This window comes from Leptonychotes weddellii, chromosome 2 (assembly GCF_054177405.1).
Source record: "Leptonychotes weddellii isolate Sample4059 chromosome 2, ASM5417740v2, whole genome shotgun sequence".
NCBI lineage: Eukaryota > Metazoa > Chordata > Mammalia > Carnivora > Phocidae > Leptonychotes > Leptonychotes weddellii.
This window is the reverse complement of record NC_138370.1, coordinates 137,925,392-137,952,286: the sequence shown is the minus strand read 5'-3', so window position 1 is coordinate 137,952,286 and position 26,895 is coordinate 137,925,392. Positions and strand designations below refer to the sequence as shown.

Genomic DNA, 26,895 nt, shown 5'->3' with positions numbered 1-26,895 from the left:
TTAGCCATATTAACACTGGCCGGATAATTGTACCTCTCCGAGCCTCGGCTTCCTCACCTACAAATATGGAAAATAATAACTTACCAAGTGGTTGGGAAATATTACATGTAAAACTTCAAGCCCAGCACGTAGCCAAAGTTTAATAACATTTGCTAGAATTATTATTTATGGGGAAAAATAGCATCTGCCCCTTCTGTGGGGTTGTCCTCAGTGGGACAATGAAATTGGGAATTTACCATTAACGAATGTGTCTAAATATTTCTTGAATCTATTCATGTCCTCATCAGGTGCAGTTGTTTTTTTTAAAGTTTTTATTTTAATTCCAGTTAGTTAACATACAGTGTAATATTAGTCTCAGGTGTACAATACAGTGATTCAGCACTTCCATACATCACCCCATGCTCATCATGACAAGTGCACTCCTTAATCCCCATCACCTACTTCACCCATTCCCTACCCACCTCCCCCCTGGTAACCATCAGTTTGTTCTCTATAGTTAAGAGTCTGTTTCTTGGTTTGCCTCTCTCTCTCTTTTTTCCCCCTTTGCTCATTTGTTTTGTTTCTTAAATTCCACATATGAGTGAAACAGTTTGGTATTTGTCTTTCTCTGACTGACTGACTTAGCATAATATCTCTAGCTCCATGTTGTTGCAAATGGCTAGATTTCATTCTTTTTTATGGCTGAATAATATTCCTGTGTGTGTGTGTGTGTGTGTACCACATCTTCTTTATCCATTCATCAATTGATGGACACTTAGGCTGCCTCCATAATTTAGCTATTGTAAATAATGCTGCTGTATACCGGGGTACGTGTATCCCTTTGAATATCTTGTGCGGTTCTGGAGGTTAGTAACAAGCTCTAAAATTTCCCACATGTTGTGTGAGGGAGCATAATACAGTACTTCCAATTTATGGTTCCAGAATGATCTTCAGTCTTCTACCTAATACCCTGGTGCTTCATCAGTTATTTGGATGTTGGGCTAAAGGAAAGAAATCCATGAAAAACTGATGGAGAATAGAATATTCTGCAACAGTCTGCTTTCTGACCTGAGTGCCTGTCTAGCTATATGTCTGGAGATCAGGCTCAGAATACAGAGACCTGTTTCTTTACTCTTGGCATCTGACCTTGTTCAGCTAGCTTAGCTTCTCCAATCTGATGTGGAAAGCAGGTAGTGACTTCACCATCACTCCCAGCTCCTTGAAATTGTTATATGAAAGGCACTTGAAAAGTATCAATAATGCGATTCAGCAGAAATGAATCTGGTGCATACAGATTTGATTTCCTGCATGAAATTTTATATTGCAGGAATTTTCTGTCAAAGGTAAAGCAGAGTGCTTTTTTGAAGTTATGCCCCACATGATGAGTTTTTAAATTATGCCCCAAACCAAGCTCAGCAGGCACAGAATCTCAGGTTTAGTAAAGCTTTCTTCTTTAATTAAGAAGTGTGAGGTTTTGTTCAACTCTGAGATAGTTCCAGTACTTGAGAAGTAGAATGATCAAAGCCTAAGTAGAGATTTTGACAGTATGCACAGCAGCTCTGGCTTTGGCGATGTCAGGCAGCTGATGGCTTTGGCAGCTCAGCTCTCAGCTTGTTTTTGCATGCAGTGCTTTCTCATCTTCCTTCAGCCACAGTGACTGCCATATGCAGTGGCTTGCATTGACAAATAGTTGTTGACTCTTGGCGTCTAAATTTCTAACTTACTGGGAAGTGTGGCAGTTTTTCTTGATTAGCATTTCTCAAATATTTTTGACTTGACCTAGAGAAAGAACTATGTTTTATATCAGAACATATGTGTGTATAAAGTTATGTATACAAACACACATAAATAGAGACAAGTTTCATGAACTAGAGCTCACTGTATTTTCTATTCCACCTTATTCTCTTTTCTACTTAGTTTTATTTTTTTTTTTTAAGATTTTATTTATTTATTTGACAGACAGAGACACAGTGAGAGAGGGAACACAAGCAGGGGGAGCGAGAGAGGGAGAAGCAGGCTTCCCGCAGAGCAAGGAGCCCGATGCGGGGCTCGATCCCAGGACCCTGGGATCATGACCTGAGCCGAAGGCAGACGCTTAACGACTGAGCCACCCAGGCACCCCTTTTCTACTTAGTTTTAAAGGACTCTTGGTCATGGCCCACTAAATTGATTGGAGGGTCTGCTAAATAGGCTGTCGCCCATTATTTGAAAGACACTGGCCTGAGGATTCCCCTTAGTCCAAGCCTCATTGATCTTCACTTGCCCTCGAGAGAAGACTTTACATCCTCTTCAGCTCATCCCCAATGTATACACATACCACCTTCATGACTGCCAACACTACCACTAGACCCTTTGGACCTTCAGGTAGAGAGAGCATCATTAGCCACTACCAGGGGGTTTTCTCCTAGTAAGACTCTAGCTTTTTCTCATGGGAGCCAGAATCTTAAAAACTTTGTAAATTCTGAAAAGTAACTTACTCTCCTAAATTTTGAGTACTAGTAGGTGTCAGGAACTCAAGGGCTCCTGTGATATGCCAGGTCTAGTTCGGTGCTCTGTACACAGTAGGACTGTAGTAAATATTTGTTCATCAGTTATCAGTCTGAGATCTGCACTGAACCCAATGGAAACAGGGCTCTTGCAGAGATAGCACTGACTTGTGCTGGACACAATAATACTGCTTCTCCATAGTTGGGTGGAGTTTAATAGACAGGATATAAAGTTGCAGAGTTATTAGGTGGAGTAAGAGTCCAGGGAGGGCATACATTCCTGAATATATAAGACACCAAGAAAACCAGACAGGCCTTCTGCTCCGTGATCTGAGGCCCACACATTGGTCACTTTTCTTAGAAAACTTACTGAGTCATACCTCAGGATGGCAATGGGGTGATGGAGGTTGGGAATTCAAATTCTAGGTTCCTTCTCCGTCAGCATTGTCATTCCTAGCAATAGGGTCCTGGATCCTGACACAAAGAGAAGGAATGATTTGGTCCTCTTTTACTAACTTGCAGAATAAGTTATTGCCTCTCCCAAGCCCCAGATGTCCTTAATATTGCTAAATAAACATGGTGGCAACAAAACTAGTATCATTTAGAGACAAACAAGGAGTAGAAAAAACATAATAGATAATTTATGAAAAGAGTTACAAATTTTATGAGCTAGAATATATTCCAAACTTGCCTTGCTTTTTAAGGAAATAGCTCATAGAATTTTAGAATGTTGGTGGGGGGGGGGAGACCTTAGATAGTATATGGTTTAGTCACCTCATTTTATAGATGTGGGAGCTGAGGTCCCCAGAAGCTAGTAAATGGCAAAGGTGACTAAATAAGCCCAGATCTTCAAGACCCTGAGGCTCGTTTCCCCATATTCACACAACCTCTTAAAGCGAAGAGCATTTGTCCTATGTCATAATTTTAGCCACTGTTGGACTTGGTGATGCTAAAATGTACAAACAGGCAGCAATATTTGCACAGAGGGGCCGCATTTAGGTAACAAAATTCAAGCCACAATGTTTGTGGTTTAGGAGTGACCTTTGCAAGTTTTCCTGATGTTAGTTATGGAGCTCCTGTGACTCCTTGAAGTAACTCACTTCAGGACATTGAGTTGCATGGCAAACAGTAGCATTTCTAAGACATCTGTCACCACAGAATGGAGATTACCTCACAAAAGTGATTCCCAACCATGAAAGGACAAAGGGCAGCTTTGGTTTTCTCCCCTACTCCCACATCACACAGACCCAGTGGTTACTAGTCAAAGACATCACATCCAAGAAACAGGTGAAAATTTAAATCATGGACCCTTGGAGTCTGAGAATTGGTTTGCCATTTATTCCACCAGTGTCTGGTGCATGAATTAATGGAAAGGTTCTACAAAACTGGTAGTGGTTTGTTTTTGTTTGTTTGTTTGTTTGTTTTTGTTTTACTTCTCCCTAGAATAGGACCGTTCCAGAATTAATCTGTTACCTGTCCAAGCTGTTGTCCAAGAGTTAGTCTGGGAATGAGAAATCCAGGGGGAGGACAGTGATTCTCAAAGAACTGTGTTGTCCTTGCCTAGTGCTCTCCAATGAGAACAGAATAAGTAGCAAAAGAAATAAACTTAGTATCAATACAGATCAAGGAAGAACAGCCTGACAGGACTGCCTGACATAATCTGGAACACTGAGACAGACTAGAATTTTTTTTTAAATCTTTCAAAACAGTATTTCCTTTTCTGTTCTCAGAAATGATAACAAGGCAGCTCTACCCATAGGTAGGCACAGAGGATCAGGTGAGTTCTTATTCCTTTCTTAGACCATCTGAACACTCATGGTTTCATTCTGCTACCCCTGGGGTCTGTTTTTCATAGGTTGTCTACGCAAGCAACAAGCACTTTGCCTGATGGGTCTATGACACGTTAGTGTCACTTTGACCTTGGTCCACTTGCGGCTGGTACCATCAGGAATTTCGGCTAAGTTTTTTTTTTGTTTTGTTTTGTTTTTAGATTTTATTTATTTGACAGAGAGAGACACAGCGAGAGAGGGAACACAAGCAGGGGGAGTGGGAGAGGGAGAAGCAGGCTTCCCGCTTGAGCAGAGAGCCGGATGTGGGGATTGATCCCAGGACCTGGGATCATGACCTGAGCCGAAGGCAGACGCTTAACCAACTGAGCCACCCAGGCGCCCCTCTGCTAAGTTTAAAGATTTTATTTATTTGAGAGAGAGTGAGAGAGGGCGCACACGAGAGGGGGGAGGGTCAGAAGGAGAAGCAGACTCCCCGCTGAGCGGAGAGCCCGGTGCGGGGCTCAATCCTGGGACTCCGAGATCATGACCTGAGCCAAAAGGCAGCCGCTTAACTGACTGAGCCACCCAGGTGCCCCTGAATTTTGGCTAAGTTTAATAAGAACTGTTGCTCACATAGTAGAACTAGTGAGTTGTATCCTTTATTTCTAAGAACTTTTACATATTCAGGCATGGTTTGAGAATTTGACCCCAAACTCACCTTCTATCCAACAGGAACTAAGATTGTACCTGCCCCTAGGTTAAAAAAAAATTATTAGTGAATCAAATCATTCTATAATCTGTAACTAAATAATTATTTCACTAACCCCTTTATAGAGTCTCTGTATTATCAATAATTACTACAATTTTTGTCACGATTTCCAGCTGTCTACCCACTGAGCTCCTTCACAGTTAAACCAGCCATAACCACCCATGTTCTTAAATGTCCTCTACTCAATAGTCCTCAACAAACATTACATTCTTCAGGCCTTATTTCTGGTTTATCAGTGCCACCCAGCTCTCAATTTAATGAAGCTATTGATGTAAAAACACACAGACTTTGAAATTTTTACTAGTACAAGAGTACCAAACCAAGATACTGCATCTTTTAAAAATCAGCTTGTTTTTCAAAGAAATCCCTGACACGTAATAATATCACAGAGGCTAAAGACTTGTAAGCATGGTGATGGGACCTGGTGAGCAGGAGGTAGCAGTTACTCTAGACATAGTGGTAAGACACTTCCATGCCAGAGAATGGGAAATAAATCCCACTGAAATTCGGGGACCTTTCACATTAGCAAAATTCCTAGAAGTCTGGTGGTCTGGAGCGTGTTGTGATATCCCTCCTAGGGTGAAAGATAAGTTGTTGCATCTGGCCCGTCCTACCACCAGAAAGAGGCACAACACCTAGTAGGTCTCTTTAGATTTTGGAGGCAGCATATTCCTCTTTTGCATGTGTCCATTTACTGAGTGACCAAAAATCTGCTAATTTTGAGTAATGCCAGAACAAGAGAAAGTTCTGTAACAGGTCCCAGCTGCCATGTGAACTGCTCTGCCATTTGGTCCAGCAGATCCGGTGGTGCTTGAGTGTCACTGACAGAGAGGGATACTGTTTGGAGCCTTTGGCAGGCTCTATAGGAATCACAGGAAACACTCAGGATTTGGGGACAAAACCCTGCTATCCTCTGCTGATAACTATGTATCAAGCTTTTGCGAAATAGCTTTTGGCTTGCTAAGGCTAGGCAGCTTTTGGCTTAGTAGACACTGAACACTTCACCATGCACCACCGAGTTACCATGTGACCTGAGCTGCCCATCATGAACTGGGTGTTGTCTAAGCCACCAAGCCATAAAGCTGGGTGTGCACAGTATTCCATTATCAAAAGGAAAGTAGTGTATGCAAGATCAGGTTCGAGCAGGCCCGGAAGGCACAAAGTTATATGAAGAAGTGGCCTAATTGCCCACGGTCCCCATTCCTGCTACACTACCTTCTCTCTCCCATCCCGTACCTATGGCCTCATGGGGCGATCTCTATGACTAGTTAACTGAGGAAGAGAAAACTTAGGCCTGGTTTATGGATAGTTTTGCATGATATTGAGGCACCACTCAAAAGCTGTCATGCTGAAGCCCCATTCTGGGACAGCCCCAAAGGACAGTGGTGAAGGGGAGTCCTCCCAGTGGACAGAACTTCAATCAGTACATCTGATTGTTTGTTTTGCTTATAAGGAAAAATGGCCAGAGGTACAAGTCTATAACAGTTCGTAGGCAGTAAGTAGCCAGTGGTTTAGATGGTCAGAGACTTGGAAGGGTTGTGATTGGAAAATTGGTGACAAAGAGGTCTCTGGAAGAGGTAGGTGGGTAGACCTCTCTGAATGGGCAAAGGATTGCAGGATATTCATGTCCCATGTAAATGCTAACTAAAGGATGACCTCAGGAGGATTTTAATAATCAAGTGCATAGGATGACACATTTTGTGGATACTTATCAGTCTCTTGCCCCATCTCCTTGTCAGTGGGCCTGTGAATACAATAGTGGCAGAGAGGGAAGTTATGCATGAGCTCAGCAACACTGACTTCCACCAGCCAAGGCCAACAGAGACCTACACTGAGTCCCCAGTATGGCACCATGCCCTGAGATGAATAGCTACCTACCTGGTACAGATCCATTACATTGGACCACTTCCATCATGGAAGGAGCAGCACTTTGTTCTTCGTAGAACAGACACTTAACTCTGGACACAGATTTGCCTTTTTTGCACATAGTGCTTCTGCCAAAACTATGGTCTGTGGACTGACCTGCTGTAATGGTATTTGACACAGACATCACTTCTGATCAAGGGACTTGATAGGCCTATGTTCGTGGAGTTCACTTGTCGCACCATGTCGCCATCATTCTGAAGCGGCTGGCTTGATAGGATGGATGGTGGGATGGCCTTCAGAAGACTCAGGTACAGTGCCACTGGGTGGTAGTACTAGCGCTGGGACTGTCGCTCTCACAGCCAGACTCCATGGGTCGGAATAAAGGGCTGGAAATAGAAATGGTCCGCTATAACTCCTAGTAACCCCCTAAGGAAATTTTCACTTGCCATCCCCTTGACTTTAGCTTCTGCTTGTCTAGAGTTCTTCGTTCCATTGGGCGGAGTGCTTCCACAAGGGAACCCAACAGCGATTCCACTGAACTGGTAGTTGAGACTGTCACCCAGCATCCGGGGCTACGCACGCCTCTCCATGAATAGGTGAAGAAGGGGGTAATTGTACTGGCCACAGTGATTGATCCTGACCACCCAGGGACAGTTGGGCTGCTGCCATACCACAGAGGTGAGGAAGAGTATGTCTGGAATATAGGAGATCTTTTATGGGATCTGCTAGTACTCCGGGGTCCTGTGGAGTAATAGAAAACTACAACAGCTCAGTTCAGGACAGCTAATGGCCCAGCTTTGTAGGAATGTAGGTTTGTGTCACCTTACCAGGCAAAGAACCATAGCCAGTTGATTTCCTTGCCAAGGATAAAAGGAATGTGGAATGGGCAGTGGCACAAGATGGCTAGAAGATTACATAGGAAGACCACATACACGTATTCATGTAAATATACATATGCATATACAGAGAGCTATGACCACATGACCAGTTGTTAAAACAAGGACTCATAAGGGTATTTCTTCCTTATTTTGTTATGAATATGGTTGTATATATATTAACCAAATAATTTTGTTTTCTTCCCTCTTCTCTCCTTATCCTTTAATGTCAGATATGTTAATAATAGCATTACGCCTCAGTATATAAGTTATAGGAGAAGTGTGAATATTACTCAAAGACTTTGCATCCTCTTCTGGGGAGCGGGTTAGTGTGTTTTCAAATGTATGTGGGATATTTGTATCACGTTAGTGGAAATGTGACTTTGTTATATTGACTTTATTTGGAGATTAAGTATGATTAAAAAAGATGTATAGAAGGGGCCAGGTTGACATAGGATGGAGTATGATGATAATTTTTTTTAAAGATTTTATTTGCTTGTTTAGAGAGTGCATGCGTGAGCAGAGGGGGGCAGGGGGAGAGGAAGAGAAAATCTCAAGCAGACTCAGAGCTCTGCGGGGTCCATCTCACGACCCTGAGATCACGACCTGAGCTGAAATCAAGAGTCAGACACTTAACCAACTGAGCCACCCAGGTGCCCTGGAGCATGATGATCATTTTGATGTGTCAGCTTGGCTAGGCCATAGTCCTAGTTATTTAATCAAACACAAATACTGTTTAATTGCACTGTTGCTGTGAAGGTATTTTGTAGATGTCATGAAAGTCCATAATTCATTGACTTTAAATAGGGGAGATTATTCAAGATAATCTGAGTAGGCCTGAATCAATAAATTGAAAGGCCTTGGGGCACCTGGTGGCTCAGTTGGTTAAGCATTTGACTCTTGATTTCGGCTCAGGTCATGATCTCAGGTCGTGAAATTGAGCCCCACATTGGGCTCTGTGCTGGGCGTGGAGCCTGCTTGGGATTCTCTTTCTCCCTCTCAATAGATAGAAAGATAGACAGAAAGGCCCCTTAAAAAGAGGACTGAAGCTTCCGTGAGAGCAGAAATTCCATCTGTGAATAGCAGCTTCAGTCCGTGCTCATGAATTCTTGCCTGCCCTTCCTGAGAACTTGCCCTGTGCATTTCAGACTTGCTTAGCCAGCCACCATCTGGTGTAAGCCAATTCCTTGCAGTAAATCCTTTAATATATCTTACACACACACATACACACATTTCTACCTCTATCTCCTACTGGTTCTGTTTCTCTGATTAAACCCTGATCAATACAGCCTCTGATGTCCCTAAAGCTTTTGTCCTACTGCACTACATTTGCAGAGTAAGGTAGTAGGCAGCTCCCCCTGCCAATATTTCCCACTCAAAGTCAGCCTGATTTTTTATTCACAGCACTCTCTGAAACTCAAGTGGCACAATTTGGCAGTGAAAACAACCAGCACCCACACATTTTCTAGCATGTGGGAGAAATGTGGCCAGACACTGAGACTTAACATTAGCAATCATGTCTGCCTCTGTTACTATTTCTAAATATTATTTGGTGTTGCTTGTGAATTGTTGTAAGACATGTCAAAGGGGGTTCTGAGAGAAATCAATGGGAAAACAGAAAACCGAAAAATTGATGTGGTTTTGAAAAATAGTGGGCCCAAGAAACCTGCCAAGTCATTGTCATTTTAATTGATACATCTTTGCCTAGATCTAGGTTACGTACACACATAATTCAGTAGGTTTTGCTTAGGTATTTACAGTCAGTGCTGCTATAATGTGACCTATACACTGCCCAAAATCAGCATGCTGTGCAAAATCACAAAACAAAAACCAAGTCTAATGGGAAAAATGGGATATTAACACAACACACAAAAAATTATCAATGACATATTTTAAAAGAATAAGAACCTAATAAAAATAGTAGCAGTTTTCCACATATTAAATGGTAATGAAATACATAAGTACTACAGTAAATATGGCAAAGCCTTGAAAAGCCCCACAGTTTGCTTGTGGACTAGTGCGTTGGAAGGTCTGTGGCTTGTGAGCTCTTGCGAGGTAGGGGAAGGCAGGTTATCCGAAATTGGACAGACGGCTGCAATACCACATGTGTAACACACGTGGCAGTCTGGGGTAACTGGTGGATATTTGAGGGGTGTGCGTGTGTGCATTTTGCTCACTTCAACTGGGTGCACTGTTCTGCATTCACCTAGTGTTTCTCATGGATGAGATACCTTGGATCAGTCACACTGGAACACATTTTCATTGTCAAAACAAGTGTGATTACAGGACCGACTGTACTACATAAAGAGATCACCATCCTTTATCTATTTTCAAAAATCTCAAAAATTCTTTGGAAGTTTGACACAGGTTTATTTATTAGCAAAACTTAAGGTAAATATAGATGTTTTCCAGGAATCCTGCATTTGATGATAAAGTGCTGTCACAGACCCCACTGGGGTCTAAATACACCTTTATACAATCTGAAAAATTCTGATTTCTGAAACACATCTGCCCCTGAGGGGATAGGGAACAGTAGATGCGTATGACTGAGTGCAGGCAGCATGGCGGGTGCTGTGGGTATAGAACGAACAAGGTGCAGTCCCTGTCCCCAGGGACCTTGCAGTCTGGGAGCTGTAGCGTGCTCGGTGGTATCGTAGGAGATGTCTGCGCACGCACAAATGGAGAAGAGAGGAGGGAGTCATTCTTTCAGGCCAGAGTGTTTAAGGACAGCTGTCCAGGGAACATGACACCTGGAATGTGTTTGGGGGAACAGCTAGGAGTTCTCTGGCCAAAGGCAGGAAGATACTCCAGGCAGAAGTATACGAGTGAAGGTGTGAAAGCACGGAGTCACAGACGATCCAAAGTGACTGCTTTAGTATCACACAACTATAATGTGGTCTATTAGTTGGCTAAGGCTGCATAACAAAGTACTACAGAATGGGGGACTTAAACTACGCACTTTGTTGACTCATGATTCTGGAGGCTAGCAGTCTAAGATCAAGGTTTCGTTGTTGTTGGTTGAGGCTTCTTTCCTTGGCTTGTAAATGGCCATCTTGTCCTTGTGTCCTTACATGGTCCTCCCTTATGTGTGTCTGTCCCCATCTCTTTTTATGAGGACACCAGTCATGTTGGAATACGACCTACCTGATGACCTCATTTTACCTTAATTATCTCTTTAAAGACTGTCTCCAAATACAGTCCTATTCTGAGGTACTTGGGGGTTAGGACTTTAACATACGCGTTTTGAGTGGACACAGTTCAGCAATTCAGTCCATAACCCATGGTGTGGCACAGAAGAAGTGTGAGCAAAGCACTCGGAAGCCAGAGGCGGGTGTGGTCAGTTATCGCCGGGCTTGGTGACTTGGGAAAACTTCAAGGACATAGGTCTTGAAGGATGAATAGAAGTTCATCAGGTTGAGAAGGAAGAAGATGATGTTTCTGTCTGAGGAAACAGCAAATCCAAACTTTAGGCCTGCCCCAGAGGTCTAGAACATATACCATAGCCCGTCCACGTGCATGTGCAGGACCCAGTAGTCCCTGATATGGGCTGGTCACCACACTCTCTGCTTGTGCCCCTGACTTGTGAATGCCAGTCACCACCACCCCTGGGCCTCTCATCGTTTGTTCCAGGGACCCCTGCCCTCTTCTAAAAGAGTATTATTGATCCTGTCTCTTCATTTTCTGAGTCAACACAACAGCAAATATCTGCCACCCTCTGTGCTTCCCCAGAAAAAGAGACAACACTTCCTTCCTTCCTCTTGTAACTTGACAGCCACCGTGATACCCCTTCCCTCCTCTCTGGAAGTGGGATCTCAGTCCTTAGTCTTTTTATGACATGGCACCGGAGAGTGCGGCCTACCTACACGTTGCCAAACGTACTGGGATTACTGGATGTGGTAAAAATGTGATAGCCACCGAGTGGATTGTGGATCACTGTACTTCTAGGAATCTTTTTTTTTTTTTTTTCTAAGAGAGGGAGAGACAGAGAATCTTAAGCAGTCTCCGTGCCCAGCGTGGGAGCCCAGTGCGGGGCTCGATCTCACAACCCTTAGATCATGACCTGAGCCGAAATCAAGAGTCGGATGCTTAGCTGACTGAGCCACCCAGATGCCCCTCCAGTAATCTTTTTTAACTGAACAGTGTCTTCTGAAAAGTACTCTAATGTTCCAGAGCTAAGAAAAATGTGGTGAAATTACCTTTAAATTAAATTACAGGATTCAGACAGTTGCGGTGTACTGTGTCCTAATATATGCTATTTACAGGCATGCTTGAAATGAGAACTTGACGTAAACATTAGGTTTATTTAACCAAAATGTTTCAGTCAACTCACTCGAGTTTACTGAGCAGTGTACTCTGGATTGTAGGGGAGATGTGTATACGAAATATATGGTACTTAAAGAAAATAAAAGATTTCTGAAAGAGGGGTGCCTGGCTGGCTTAGTCAGTACAGCATGCAACTCTGGATCTCAGGTTGTAAGTTTGAGCCCCGTGTTGGGTGTGGGAATGACTTAAAAATAAAATTAAATTTAAAAAAGATTTTTGAAAGAAATAATGAAGACAAGTGATTCCCACGGTCTGTTCAGAGGGGGACTAGTCATGACAAGTATCAGAAAGTCACCTCTGGGAAGCACTGCATTTTCTCTGCTCTTTTGGAAAGTGATGATGATGTCAGCATATTAAAGACTGAAAGGTCTCATAGTAAAGAAACATATTTAACTGTATTTTACCTGGATTCTCAAATGTACTGGCCTTTGAATAAGAACCTGGCACCAACCATAGAGCACATTCTGAGAAACCCCAGACGAAGACATTTGTGATGCTTAAAATGAACTACCACAGGGAAATTCTGTTTCTCATTTGGAAGCGTACCATATAAATCCAGTGCAGATAAATTGTACACTTTTATTATTTTAGGTTTAGAAATGAAAATGTAAGAATTGCGTCCTTACGACAAATGGAAAATGAATCAGATTTGCTTGACTTAGTGATTTTTAATTTTTTAGAATCTTCTATATAAACTAGCAATTATGATGATGCAGCCATCAAATGGCATGTAATTATATCCATGACATAATGGATAATGTGCACCCTTTTAAATGAAAAAAAATTCCCTAAAGTAATTATTGGATGATGAAAATAAATTAATTCAGTACTTAAAGAATGAAAATTACTGTGATCCCTGAAGCAGTCTATATGCATATATAGATTCTTTCATGTAAAAAATTGCAACAGAAAATTGCTGAAATATTAAGAAAATGTAGCAGCCACTGCCTTTTCTACTATAAATTCAGTCTTACCACTTAAGATGGTAAATTTCCAGAGAGGCTGGTAAGCAGATGTTTCATGGCTAGTAAAAGTTGGATCAGGATTCGGGCCAAGTACTCTTTGTCTCTGGGGCCCACACACTTAACCCCTAACTAGAGCTGCAGCCGGTAAAAACAAATTTAGTAGGAATAACCTTTCTTCCTTCTCCCTCCCCTTTTCCCCCCACTGTCCCAACCACCCAGCGAAAATAGATTTGTGTTATAAAATTCTAAAACGCCAACTTAAATACGCTAATGTTGGAGATGACTTTGCTAAACTATACATACTTCTAATGCATGGCAGTTGTATCTTGGAATATTTCATATTACCATTGCAGAAGTGCTCTGTTTTACTACATTGTTAAAACTGCTTTGATCTTTTAGACCCCATCTGTACAAAAATATTCACAGTAAGGGTTGATGTTACCTATGAAGGAAGATAGCTGCTAGTGATAACCATGCACTTAATCCAGTTGATTCTATGGAGACAAGGCAGCCCCCAAATCATAAACTGATCATAAAATAGTTTATTTAATGGATATTTGTAGACCCATGCTCAGGTTTTCATAATGGTTGTTGTGCCATAGAATTGCAATGTTTCATAAAATTTATTAGCTACTTGCCTTTTTTTTTAAGATTTTATTTATTTATTTATTTATTTATTTATTTATTTATTTATTTGACAGAGAGATAGTGAGAGCAGGAACACAAGCAGGGGGAGTGGGAGAGGGAGAAGCAGGCTTCCCGCGGAGCAGGGAGCCCAATGCGGGGCTTGACCCCAGGACTGAGCCACCCAGGTGCCCCTAAATAAAATCTTTAAAAAAAAAAAAATGTTCCAAGAGGCAATGTTCATAATAGCAAAAAACTGAAAACAATCCAAATATCCACCAGCAGGAAAAGACATAAATAAATTATAGTATATTCACTTTCTGATGGCTGAGAAATATTCCATTGTATTTATAAACAATGAATATAATTAGTAGTCTTTGAAGACCATCAGAGAACGTCAGGCAAGTGTTAAAAGAGCTGACCTTATATAAAATGAGTTAATTAAAAATTTTAAATTAAAGAAATTCTCTAAGATGGTACAGGTATCATTACATTGTATAACTGGTCTTTGGCACTAATGAAATAAATGAATATTTTCTGTGTGACTGTCCAAAGCTCAAAATATGTAACTGACACCTGATTTCTAGATTTGGCAGCATTATTATAAATGGTCAAACACTAATTTGTACTACATTTCACTTATTTCTGAGGTGAAACTCTTCCTTTTTCCTTTTATATTGATTGCCTTTTTCCCACTGCAGAAGTATCTAATCCCTAATTCTCTAATCAGAAATATTCTAAAAGACCATAGCAAAATTCTATGAGTATCAGTTATGGCATCATTATCCCTGGCCTGGACCACATATCTAGCTTTTAAGCTAAGTAGAGAATTTTAGATTATGTCAGAATTTATTGATGGGGAAAAAATCATCACTTGCTCTGAAGTCAAGGTGGGTTTGGTGGTGTTCAATTGAGCTAGAACCAAGGGAGTTAACTAAAATTATGGGGAGCCTGGGTAGCTCCGTCAGTTAAGCATCTGCCTTTGGCTCAGGTCATGATCCCAGTGTCCTGGGATTGAGCCCCACATCGGGCCCCCTGCTCGGTGGGGAGCCTGCTTCTCCCTTTCCCTCTGCTGCTCCCCCTGCTTGTGGGCTCTCTCTCTCTCTGTCAAATAAATAAAATCTTTTTTTTTTTTAAAGTAACTACTGAAAACATACAAACATTCTGAAATCAAACCCTCCAATTTGTTTTGTTTTTACCATTTTTAAGTGTTATGATTTAAATTGTATTGAACACACTTCCTATCTTTTTTTATTTAAATTCAGTTTGCCAGCATATAGTACATCATTAATTTCAGATGTAGTGTTCAATAATTCATCAGTTGCATATAATACCCAGTGCTCATCACATCACATACCCTCCTTAATGCCTATCACCCAGCTGCCCCATACCCCCACCCACCGCCCTTTCCGCAACCCTCAGCTTGTTTCCCATAGTCAAGACTCTCTCATGGTTTGTCTTCGTCTCTGATAACTTCCCATTCAGTTTTCCCTCCTTTCCCCTATGATCCTCTGCACTATTTCTTATATTCCACATATGAGTGAAACCATGTAATTGTCTTTCTCTGATTGACTTATTTCACTTAGCATAATACCCTCCAGTTCCAACCACGTTGATGTAAATGGTAGGTATTCATCCTTTCTAATGGCTGAGAAATATTCCATTGTATTTATAAACAACATCTTCTTTATCCATGCCTCTGTTGAAGGACATCTCAGTTCCTTCCACAGTTTGGCTAATGTGGCAGGATACAAAATCAATGCACAGAAATCAGTTGCATTTCCATACACTAACAATGTGACTGAAGAAAGAGAAATTAAGGAGTCGATCCCATTTACAATTGCACCAAAAACCATAGGATACCAAGAATAAACCTAACCAAAGAGGTAAAGGATCTATACTCTAAAAACTACAGAACATTTATGAAGGAAATTGAGGAAGACACAAAAAGATGCAAAAACATTCCATGTTCATGGATTGGAAGAATAAGTATAGTTAAAATGTCTATGCTACCCAGAGCAATCTATATATGCAGTGCAATCCCTATCAAAATACCATCGACATTTTTCACAGAGCTGGAATAATCCTAAAATTTGTATGGAACCAGAAAAGACCCCAAATAACCAGAGGAGTGTTGAAAAAGAAAACCAAATCACAATGCCTGACTTCAAGCTAAATTACAAAGCCGTGATCATCAAGACTGCATGGTACTGTCTTTTAAATAATAAACACAGTGAAAAGAATTTAACCCTGGCTTAAGGACTGCATGCCTAGCACAAAGCCTTATTGATAGGAGGCATCTGATATACCAAGGGACCTTTTCTCTTAAGTGTGATAGAATACATTGTTGTTTCAGGGACCACTGAAGTTTGAAGGCCTCTTTGCACCTATAGTAAGGATCCCAGGCTGTTGTCTTTTTGTGACTGATCACTGTTCTATCTGCTTTCTTAGTATCTTACATCATAGTTCAGGGCAAAGTGGTTTAAACTACTTCTTCCCACTTCAGACTCTGTCTCAGAAAGGCTAGAACTGAAATCACCAGAAGAAATGAGATGACTACCTTGCACATCTTTAACCTCATTTCTATACCCAGATTTCTCCGTAGACTCTGGTCAGCAGAGGTCCGGGGGTTCTGATACTCAGATGGGGACTCATACCTGTGTGTTTTGTGCAGGTACTTTTCCATACACCTTGCGAGCTTTCATCTTTTCTTTTTCCCCAGAGCTCTTGACTCCAGCTTCAAAGATACATTTCTCATGACATAGACAAGTTAGTTCATCTCTCTATGCCTCAGGTTCCTCACCTGTAGTACGAGGATGTTAATAGTATCGACCTCATAGGGTCATTGTGAGGATTAACTGAATTAATATTTGGACAGTTCTTAAAGCAGTGGTGCATAGTAAGGATTAAGTAATTAAAAAGGGGGGGCACCTGCGTGGCTCAGTCGGTTAAGCATCTGCCTTCAGTCATGATCCCCCCTGTTCATGGGAAGCCTGCTTCTCCTGCTCCTTCCCATTCATGCTCTGTCTCGCTATCTCTCTCTCTCAAATAAATAAATAAAATCTTTAAATAAATAAATAAAATTTAAAAAGATTGACCACTGGCAAATGGTTTCTTAAAGAAAAGGAAGGATCTGAAAAGATGCTTCTTCTGGTTCGGGGTGATATACGCTTTCTTTCCTGAGGTAGGAGCGGAGTGATATGGATGCATTTGTGATCGAAGAAACAGAACTGAATGGTATTACCTAAAATATCTGTCGGAAATGCTGGCCCTGAGCCTGGGTCCTGACTGGTTGAAGTAATATATGGCAAAATGTTCATAGCAACTCCTTTGGGGCTCTTCATAGTAGATTTTAAAAGGAGACAGGAGAAATAAACTGGAAATATATAGCGATGGAGGGAATTGGGGGCAAAGCTTATGCCAAGAGTTAGCAGTTATCTTCTGTATGTAACAAGGGCTAAAACAGGGTGACTCTCAGTGGAGAATATATATATACACACACACACAGAGAGATAGAAAGTTACATATGTAAAGGTATATAAATTTTTTAAGCACCTGTCTGACTTACGTGTTTTCTCAGCTTCTGTGGAGAAGGGCACCGGCCATCTGCTTTGTTAAAGCAGGTGCTACCTTTGTGTGGCATGTGCAGGGGGCTGCTGTGCGGCCACCATGAAGCTCGGAACCCCTCCGTGTTGCCCCAGGTGCTTCTTGGGAGCCCGGTGGCAGGAGACTTCCTGTGCCCTTGGCATGTCTCTGCCTGACTGTGCCCAGCCAGGGACTGGCCCTGACATTCCTGGCACAGGGCTTGGTCGTTCATTCACTCTGATGGCCGCCCTTTGCCCCAGCTCCCTTGGCCAGAGGCGGCTCAGTTGTAATTTGCTCTCAGGCTCAGAGGTGCAGCCCTGTCAGACTGCAGCGTGTGTTTATCTTGTAATCCACAGACAAGAAGAAAGGAGGTAAATTCCAGCCTTTTAAGAAGTTGTTTGGCAGAAGGAAAAAGAAAGACACTTTGTGGTCCCAGGAGGCATCAGCAGGCGATAAGAGTCACTCTCCCCGGAGTGTCAGCAATGGGAACTTCTCTTCAGATGAGGAGACCCTGGAAGACAATCTAAGGTAACAATTCATACTTGTCCCCCCGCCCCAGATCTTTGGCAGAGTCCCAAGTGGGGAATGGGATCCCAGAGGAGGCGAGCATGGAATCACAGTTGTGTTGCATCCTGGGAAGGCGGAAGACTTGGGGTTCTTTGTGCGTTCTATGTGGAGAAGGCACCTTGGGGAGTTGGCAGTGAGCCTGGCCTCATTTTCCGGGAGAGCACAGGGATCTGTGCCTTCATTTTGCTGCCCTCACTGGTGCTAGAGGCAGCACCCCACTGGTTTGGTTCAACAAGTTCACCTGGATAGGAGACTGCATTCCCGTGTCCTGTTGCTTGGCAAAGAGAGAGTGGTCATAGATTGGATTGTACATCCACGGCGAGAACATAGACTGCTCAGGCACAGGGTGGTCACCCTTCATACCTCTGGCAATCTCCAGCGACTTCTGGAAGCTGTCATGGAGCTTTTAACTTCTGCTCTTTGTTTTCTTCTTCTTTTCTTTAAAAATTTATTTATTTGAGAGAGCGTGAGCGTGCAAGCACAAGCAGGGGGAGGGGCAGAGGGAGAGGGAGAGACAGAATCGCAAGCAGGCTCCAGCTGAGTGTAGAACCCATTGGGGGCTCAATCCCACGACCCCAGGATCACCCCCTGAGCCGAAACCAAGAGCCGGATGCTTCACAAACCAAGCCACCCAGGCGCCCCTGCTCTGTTTTCAGTGTTTCTCCATCTCTCCCCCACCTTTTCCCTCAGCCCTCCCCTTTCTCTTTCCCTCTCTCTCTCTCCTTCCCTCTCTCTCCCTCCTTCCCTTCTTCAGCTTCTCCCTCTCCCCCTCTCTTTCCTTCTTAGAGCACAGGCACTAAATCTGGCCATGACAGTGTCAAGAACTCAGAAAAGCAGGGTCAGGAGGTCCTTTCTCACCTGAGTGCTGGGAACTGAAGTCGGAGTCAGAGGTGGTTAACTCTGCTACTGACAGCTTGGAAGTCAGCTCCTCTGAGAAGCCTTTTCCCACCACCTGATCTGATTTGTTTACCCTTGCTGGCGTTCCCCGAGCATCACGAACCTGGCTCCAGCAAAGGACTTGTCACTTTCTATGGAAATTACTGAGTTGCCTGTCTGTCTCTCTCATTTGACTGCCAGTTCCATGAAGTCAGGGACCAGGTTTTATTCAGCCTCGCATTAGGTGCTCAAAAAATGTTTCCTGTGTATTAGGGCAAGTTGCCCTAATACATGTGGAAGGGATGGATGATGTAGTCTGTGATATCTTTACTGTAATTCAAAGACAGACAAGAACAAAAACATCCTCTGTGTTGTATGTCAGTAAGTAAATTCTAATACGCACTACAGCTGAGCACAGCTTACAAAATTCTTAGGCAAGCAGGGCACATTCAACTTGGCCGTGCTCAGAGACAGCATTTGTGGGTCCCAACTCATACTGACTCTTTTCCTCGACAGGCCTGTGTTTGTTTTCCATTATCTTTAGTAAGAAAACTACGAATTTTTTTTTTTAAAGATTTTATTTATTCATTTGAGACACAGAGATACAGAGAGAGAGAGCATGAGCAGTGGGAGAGGCAGAGGGAGAGGAAGAAGCAGACTCCCCGCTGAGTCAGGAGCCCAATGTGGGACTCGATCCCAGGACCCTGGGATCATGACCTGAGCCGAAGGCAGACGCTTAACCATCTGAGCCACCCAGGCGCCCCGAAAACTATCGAATTTAACTGAAGGAAATTATTTCACTGAAAGGAGAACACAGCTAGCACTGAGCTCACCCAGTTGTTGGAATGCCAGTACGGACTGATATATGCTTGAGGACTGTTCAGAATGAATGTTTTGATTTTACTTCAGTTTCTTCAGTTGTAAAACAGGAATGTGAACCTTTTTTTGCCTCACAGTGTCAGAGTGAGGTATAGGTGCTAAAGTGTGACCAGCTAGTAGTTTAGGGCAAAATGAGGTTGAGTCTAGAAAGTTCTCCTTTAGAAGGACTGTTCTGTGAAAACACAGCCTGTCCTTTTTATGATTTTGCCAAGTCCCTGATTTCTTACTGAATGACTTGGGATTTTTAGAGGAGCCTGGATTCTGGGGGTTCTCCTCTCATTTAAGTTCTATTCCATCTACCCCCTTGGAGTTTTCCTTGGGTTTTAATTTGTACAAAGCCTTGGAATTCCATATTGGTTCAAATAGCTGCGTTTTTGGTTTTTTTTTAAGATTTTATTTATTTATTTGACAGAGAGACAGTGAGAGAGGGAACACAAGCAGAGGGAGTGGGAGAGGAGGAAGCAGACTCCCGGTTGAGCTGGGAGCCCGATGCGGGGCTCCATCCCAGGACCCCGGGATCATGACCTGAGCCGAAGGCAGACGCTTAACGACTGAGCCACGCAGGTGCCCCCAAACAGCTACATTTTTATAAAATACAGATAACGTCCCCTGTTCTTATTATTGGCTTTTGTTGATAAACCTGTATTTATGAGACATACACTATATTTTAATTATTTAACAGTTGTTTTTATAATAAAGGAATCTGGAAGGTTACCTTTTGGGTGAAGAGTTTTTTAAAATGTCTCTTTAAATATTTTTTAAATTAAAAAGACAAGAAAACAGGAGTCATTTAAAATATACATTCCCCTTTTCTTCTCGGAAATTGACAATTGCAAAATAACTCCACCTGCAAAGTAAATACTGTATCCGTTGCTTACCTTGCTTACCGTATAGGTGAATTTCTGATTATTCGCCCTCTTTACAGATGGAGAAAATGTAAGTTGTTTCCAACACTTCTTTTTTTCACTGAAGTATGATTAACATGTTTCCAACAATTTTTATTTTCAGTTTACTGCTCAATTAATAATCATGTTACTTTAGATTGTGTAATGATTCACAAAATTTCTGTGCATTTTATTTGCTGTCTCCAAAATGGACAGCTCTCACTAAAACACAAACACTCAAAATTCTGCTAGCATGGTCTTGGGTGCAGGTTCCAAGGAGGCAAATTTCAGCCCAGGGTGAGGGAGAATTTCCTAAATACTAGAGCTGCTTAAAGCTGAGGAGGCTGGGTATGTGCCAGCAGGGGTTTGGACTGATGAAGGGGAAATTCTGCCCTGGGTGAGAATTTAAAGGAGTTGAACTTTAACATGCTGTCAAACTCCAAGAATCTGTAATTCTAGAAATGTCTCCATGGCCAAAAATAGCTCATTATTGATCTGCTCCTTCTGCTTGAAATTTCTCATTTCCTTTGGGCTTTTAAAGCATACTGTTCTTTCTCTAGGTTAGAAGCCTTTATTTCTCCTAGGCTGCTGCTTTTAAATTATACATGCCTGTGGGGAAAGCAAAATAGTAAAACATGGTCAGTTTTTAACAATTTAATGTGACTTCCTTTATTTATTAAATACAACTAAAATTGTGTTTCCCAAAATGTGTTAAGTTTAAAAAGAGGGAGAGGGTCAGCTTGGCAAATAGGTTTGGGAAATTCTTGGCCAAAACAAATAGGATCCTTTACATAGGACTTTTCAGACCTTTTACTATGCTAATGTGCCCTGGGAATCTCTGAGAAGGGGGATGTAGTATGAAACATTTCCAAGACTCCTTTAACCACAAACCTTTTTTTTTTCACAGAGAATACCCAATGGCGTATATTAAAGCTATCGCTTTTTGAACTTAATGCAGTGTGTTTTGCATAGGTGAACTCATAATGTTCACATGCTCTGAGATTCACATTATTATCCCTGTTTCTTTTTTTCAGAAATTGAGATTTAAAAAATTGAGATATAATGGACATATACCATTAGTTTCAGGTGTATAACCTAATGATTCAGTATTTGTATCTACTGTAAGATGATCACCACAATAAGTCTTGTCACCATCTATCACCATACAAAGTTACAAAAAGAATTTTCTCTTGTGTTGACAACTTTTAAGATTTATCCTCTTAACATCTTTCAAATATATAATACAAATAATATATACAATACATAGAACAATATATACAGTACAATACAAATAATAGTATTATTAACTGTAGTCACCATGCTGTATATTACATCCCCATGACTTATTTTATAACTGGAAATTTTTGCCCCTTTACCCATTTCACCCACCCTTCAACCCCTCCCCTCTGGCAACCATCAGTCTGTTTCTGTATTTATTAGTTTTGTTTTGCATGTTCATTTCTTTTAAGTTTTAGATGCCACATATAAGTGAGATCATATGGTATTTGTCTTTCTCTCTCTGACTTAGCATAATACCTTCAAGGTCTGTCCATTATCACAAATGGCAAGATTTCATTATTTTTTATGGCTGAATTGTATTCGTGTGTGTGTGTGAGAGAGAGAGAGAGAGAGAGAGAAACATCTTTATTCATTCATCCATTGATGGACATTTAGGTTGTTTCTATATCTTGGCTAGTGTAAATAATGCTGCAGTGAATAAAGGGTGCATTATCTTTTCAAATTAGTGTTTTTGTTTTCTTCAGATAAATACCAGTAGTGGGGACGCCTGGGTGGTTCAGTTGGTTAAGCATATGCCTTCAGCTCAGGTCATGATCCCAGGGTCATGGGATCAAGTCCCGCATTAGGCTCTGTGCTCAGTGTGGAGTCTGCTTGAGATTCTCTCTCTTCCTCTGCCCCTTCCCCCATTCGCACTCTCTCTCAAAATAAACAAAGAAAATCTTAAAAAAAGAAGAAGAAGTAGTAAAACTATTCACAGATGCCATGGTCTTATATATAGAAAATCCTAAGGAATCTACAAGAAGCTTACTAGGCTAATAAACAAGGTTGAACAAGGTTGCAGAGTACAGGATTGGAGGAGGTTTTTTGTGTTTCAGTTGTATTTCAGTACACTAGAAATGAACAATCTGAAAATGAACTTAGGAAAACAAGTCCATTTACAGTAGCATCAAAAGGAATAAAATACTTAGTAGTAAATTTAATAAAAGAAACACAAGGGGTGCCTGGCTGGCTCAGTCAGAAGAGCATGCAATTCTTGATTTCAGGGTTGTTAGTTTGAGCCCCATGTTGGGTGTAGAGATTACTAAAAAGAAAATAAATAAACTTAAAAAAAATAAAAGTAAAAAAATAAAAGAAACACAAGATTTGTACACTGAAAACGACAAAATACCATTGAAAGAATTTTAAAAGATCTAAATAGATGGAAAGACATCCCCATTCATGGATTGGAAAACAATATTGTTGAGATGGCAGTTCCCTCAAATTGATCTACAGATTCAGTGCAATTTTTATCAAAGTCACAACTGATGTTTTTACAAAAATTGGCTAGCAGGTTCTAAAATTCATATGGAAATGCAAGGTACCCCAAATAACCAAAACTATCTTGGAGGTCTCACACTTCTCAAGTTTAAAACTTACTACAAAGCTACAGTAGCCTATATCATGTGGGACTGGCATGAGGGTATATAGATCAATGGAACTTAAATGAGAGTTCAAATGTAAACACTCACATTTGTGGTCAACTGATTGTTACCACATGTGCCAAGCGATTCAATGGGTAAAGAATAGTCTTTTTCAACAAATGGTGCTGGGACAGTTGAATAGCCACCTGCCACAGAATGAAGTTGGACTCCTTTCTTACACCATTCACAAAAGTGAATTCAAAATCGATTACAGACCTAAATGTAAAAGCTAAAACTAAAATTCTTAAACAAAAACACAGGAGTCAATCTTCATGACTAAGGTAGTGATTTCTTAGGAACCAAAAGCACAGGCGACAAAAGAAAAAATTGGTAAATTGGACTTCATCAAAACTAACTTTTGTGCTGCAAACAATGCCATCAAGAAAATGAAAAGACAGGGCACCTGGGCTCAGTTTGTTAAGCGTCTGCCTTTGGCTCAGGTCATGGTCCCAGGGTCCTGAGACTGAGTCCCACATTGGGCTCCCTGCTCCGCGAGAAGCCTGCTTCTCCCCTTCCCTCTGCCTGCCACTTTCCCCTGCTTGTGCTCTCTCTGTCTCTGTCAAATAAATAAATAAAATCTTAAAAAAAAAAAAAATGAAAAGACAATCCACAGAATGGAAGAAAACATCTGCAGATCATACATCTGATAAGAGACATATTCAGAATAGGTAAAGAACTATTATAACTCAGTAATAAGATGACCAAAACAATTTTAAATAGATAAACTATTTGAATACACATGTCTCCAAAGAAGATATTAAAAGATCCATTAACATGTGAAAAAATACTTGTTCAACATCATTAGTTATCCAGGAAATGCAAATCAAAACCACAATGAGATACACTTGATGGCCATTAGGAAGGCTATAATTAATAATTTAAAAAAAAGACAGGCAGTAACATGTGTTGGTGAGAATGTAGAGAAATTGGAACCCTCATACATTGTTGATGGTAATGTAAAATGGTACAGCCATTGTTTGACAGTTCCTCAAAATGTTAAACATGGAGTAACCATATGACCCAGCAATTCCAATCCTAGATATATACCCAAGAGAAATGAAAACACATGTCCCCACAAAAACTTGTACACAAATGTTCATAGCAGCATTATTCATGATAGCCAAAGAGTTGAAACAATCCAAAAGTCCATCAAAAGATGAATGGATAGGGGTGCCTGGCTGGCTCAGTCAGCAGAGCATGTGACTTTTGCTCTTGGGGTCTTGAGTTCCAGTCCCACGTTGGTATGCATGCTGACTTAAAAAAAAAAAGATGAATGGATAAATACAATGGGTTGTATAGCTATACAATGGAATATTATTTGGGAATAAAAAAGAATGAAATACTGATACATGGCATGATATGGATAAAGTTTGAAAACATTATGCTAAGTGAAAGAAGGAAGTTAGAAAATACCACCTAATGTATGATTCCATTTATATGAATGACTCCAATAGGCAAATTCATGGCGACAGAAAGATTAGTGGTTGCCAGGCATGGGGTGGGGGGGGGTGACTGTTAATGGGTATGGAGTTTCTTTGGGGGATGATTAAAAACTAAACTTAGGTGGTGGTGGTGATAGTTGCCCAATTCCTTGAATATACTGAAAATCATTGAAATGTACCCTTTGAAAGGATGGATTTTATGACATGTGAATTATATCTCAATAAGGATTTTGTTTTAAAGTAATGAATGTGGCATTGATGAGGTCGTATCTGGCTGAGGGGATAAGTTCATATTGGCAGGGGAGATTCAGGGCTTATTCTCCTCTCCTAAATTCCCAAAATAGGAGGTAGAAATGTGGGGGAGAACAGAAAAGGTTAATTCTGAAGTTAGGACATCACTGCAGACTAGAGCAGGCTGGTTGGAAGGAGAGGCAGCAGCGCCCATTTGCTTGAGGGTGTTGAGCGCCCGGGACTGAGCGACGCATTTGGCTTGAAGGGACAGAGGACCTGGGGAGGAGCTGCGGGTCATGTTTGAGACTGCCTATTGGGAATGGTTGCCTGTGCCTTTTAGGACCTGTAGAGTTGTTCCTTTGGCCACACACGTGTGGATCTACAAGAAAGGTGATAGTATAGACATCAAGGGAATGGGCTCCATCAAAAAGGACTGCCCCACACATGTCACCGTGACAAGACTGTTAGTGTCTGCAATGTTACCCAGAATGCTGTAGGTCCTGTTGGACAAGATGCTTGCCCAGAGAATTCATGTTATGTATTGAGCATATTAAGCCCTCTAATAGCCAAGATAGCTTCCTGAAACGTGTGAAGGAAAGTGATCAGAAAAAGAAGGAAGCAAAAGAGAAAGGTCCTTGGGTTCAAGTGTCAGTCTGCTCCACCCAGAAAAGCACACTTTTTTAGAACCAGTGGAAAAGGGGCCTGAGCTGCTAGAATCCATTCCTTTGAATTCATGGCAGGATAGATGCTTTAAAAAAAAAAAAAAAAAAAAGACATGCTCTCTTTGTGGACTGTAAAAAGAAGAAAAAATTGCCTGTGATTGACCCCATGCAGCCCCTCTGCACACACATACACACAAAAGGAAATATAAATCCTACTCTCTACTTATATCCTTATTTAGTAGTCACACACACACACATACACACACACACACACCAATGTTAAAAGTCTAAGGTAATTTTTAGTCCTGATCCAGTCCTTTGACTTTATAGATGGGGACACTGAGACTTGAAGAGATCACAGTGTGGTGCTGTTAGTGTTAGAGGTGTGACTAGAATCCAAGTCAGCTGATTTTGCACGTGGCCGGCGTTTTTTCTGGAACATCTCCATGCCCCATCTCCACTCGCTTCACCCAACTCATTGCTCTTTATCCTTCATTTTTCTTCACAAATGTGCCTTCCTCGGGGAATAAGCTTACTCTGCCCCCCTCAGCCTAGATCAGGCCTCCCTGCCATTGTTCTCACAGTGTACCTTTCCATAAGGGTAGGCCTGCATGGGTGTTCATTGTATTTCCAACCTCTAGAACTGTGCCTAGCACACAGCAGGCGTTCAGATCATTCATATACTGAATGTACAAATACTGCTCTTTTTTGCCATACTGACTCTCCCCACTGTATGTTCAGTGTTCATGTAGTTCATCCTTTAGTTTCCCACCACGGTAAAGAGGCTCACTGTCCCCCTGAGCCACTGACACGGTGTAGTAAGACAACATGCCGTCGGTAGGATTGCCGTGGAGCTTGGGCTCCCTGGTATCCGTGTGGTACCTTAGATCCCTCGGCCTTGCTGCTTTTCAGAAGGTGAAGTCAGAAAAGACTTAGTGACTTGAGCAGTTACGCTCTACCCTTAGGAACCTGGGATGTGCTGATTGAACAGGGACTAGAAAAGAGGCACAAGACCGATCAATGCATGAAATTTAGGCACTAAGCCAGAGAACGAATGGGGCTGGGCGGAGTAAGTATAGAGGGGATGGAGGTTGATGGATCTGCAGTTCTTGGTGACACGGCGTGTGGGAGAGCAACAGAGCGGGAATCAGGGTCTCTTGTGCACACGGTTTCTTTTACTCCTGAGCTGTGTGATCTTTTTTTTTTTTTTTTTTTTTTTTAAAGATTTTATTTGTCAGAGAGAGAGACAGAACACAAGCAGGGGGAGAGGCAGGCAGAGGGAGAAGCAGGCTCCCCGCCGAGCAAGGAGCCCGATGTGGGACTCGATCCCAGGACCCTGGGATCATGACCTGAGCCGAAGGCAGCCGCTTAACCGACTGAGCCACCCAGGCGTCCCCTGAGCTGTGTGATCTTA

The 26,895-nt window shown here is 41.7% G+C and overlaps 1 protein-coding gene across 12 annotated transcripts in view; it reads left to right on the top strand.

The window, feature by feature from the left end:
• Nucleotides 1–26,895, top strand: part of CRACD (capping protein inhibiting regulator of actin dynamics) — a 256,370-nt gene that overhangs the window by 188,764 nt on the left and 40,711 nt on the right. For 9 of the 12 annotated variants that reach the window (XM_081812345.1, XM_081812355.1, XM_081812351.1 and 6 more), the window contains one exon: nucleotides 17,598–17,769. The exons of the other annotated variants lie outside the window; for them this stretch is intronic. In XM_081812345.1, coding sequence (XP_081668471.1) covers nucleotides 17,598–17,769 — 172 coding nt within the window. The remainder of the gene's footprint in view (nucleotides 1–17,597; nucleotides 17,770–26,895) is intronic. 12 annotated transcript variants of the gene reach the window in all.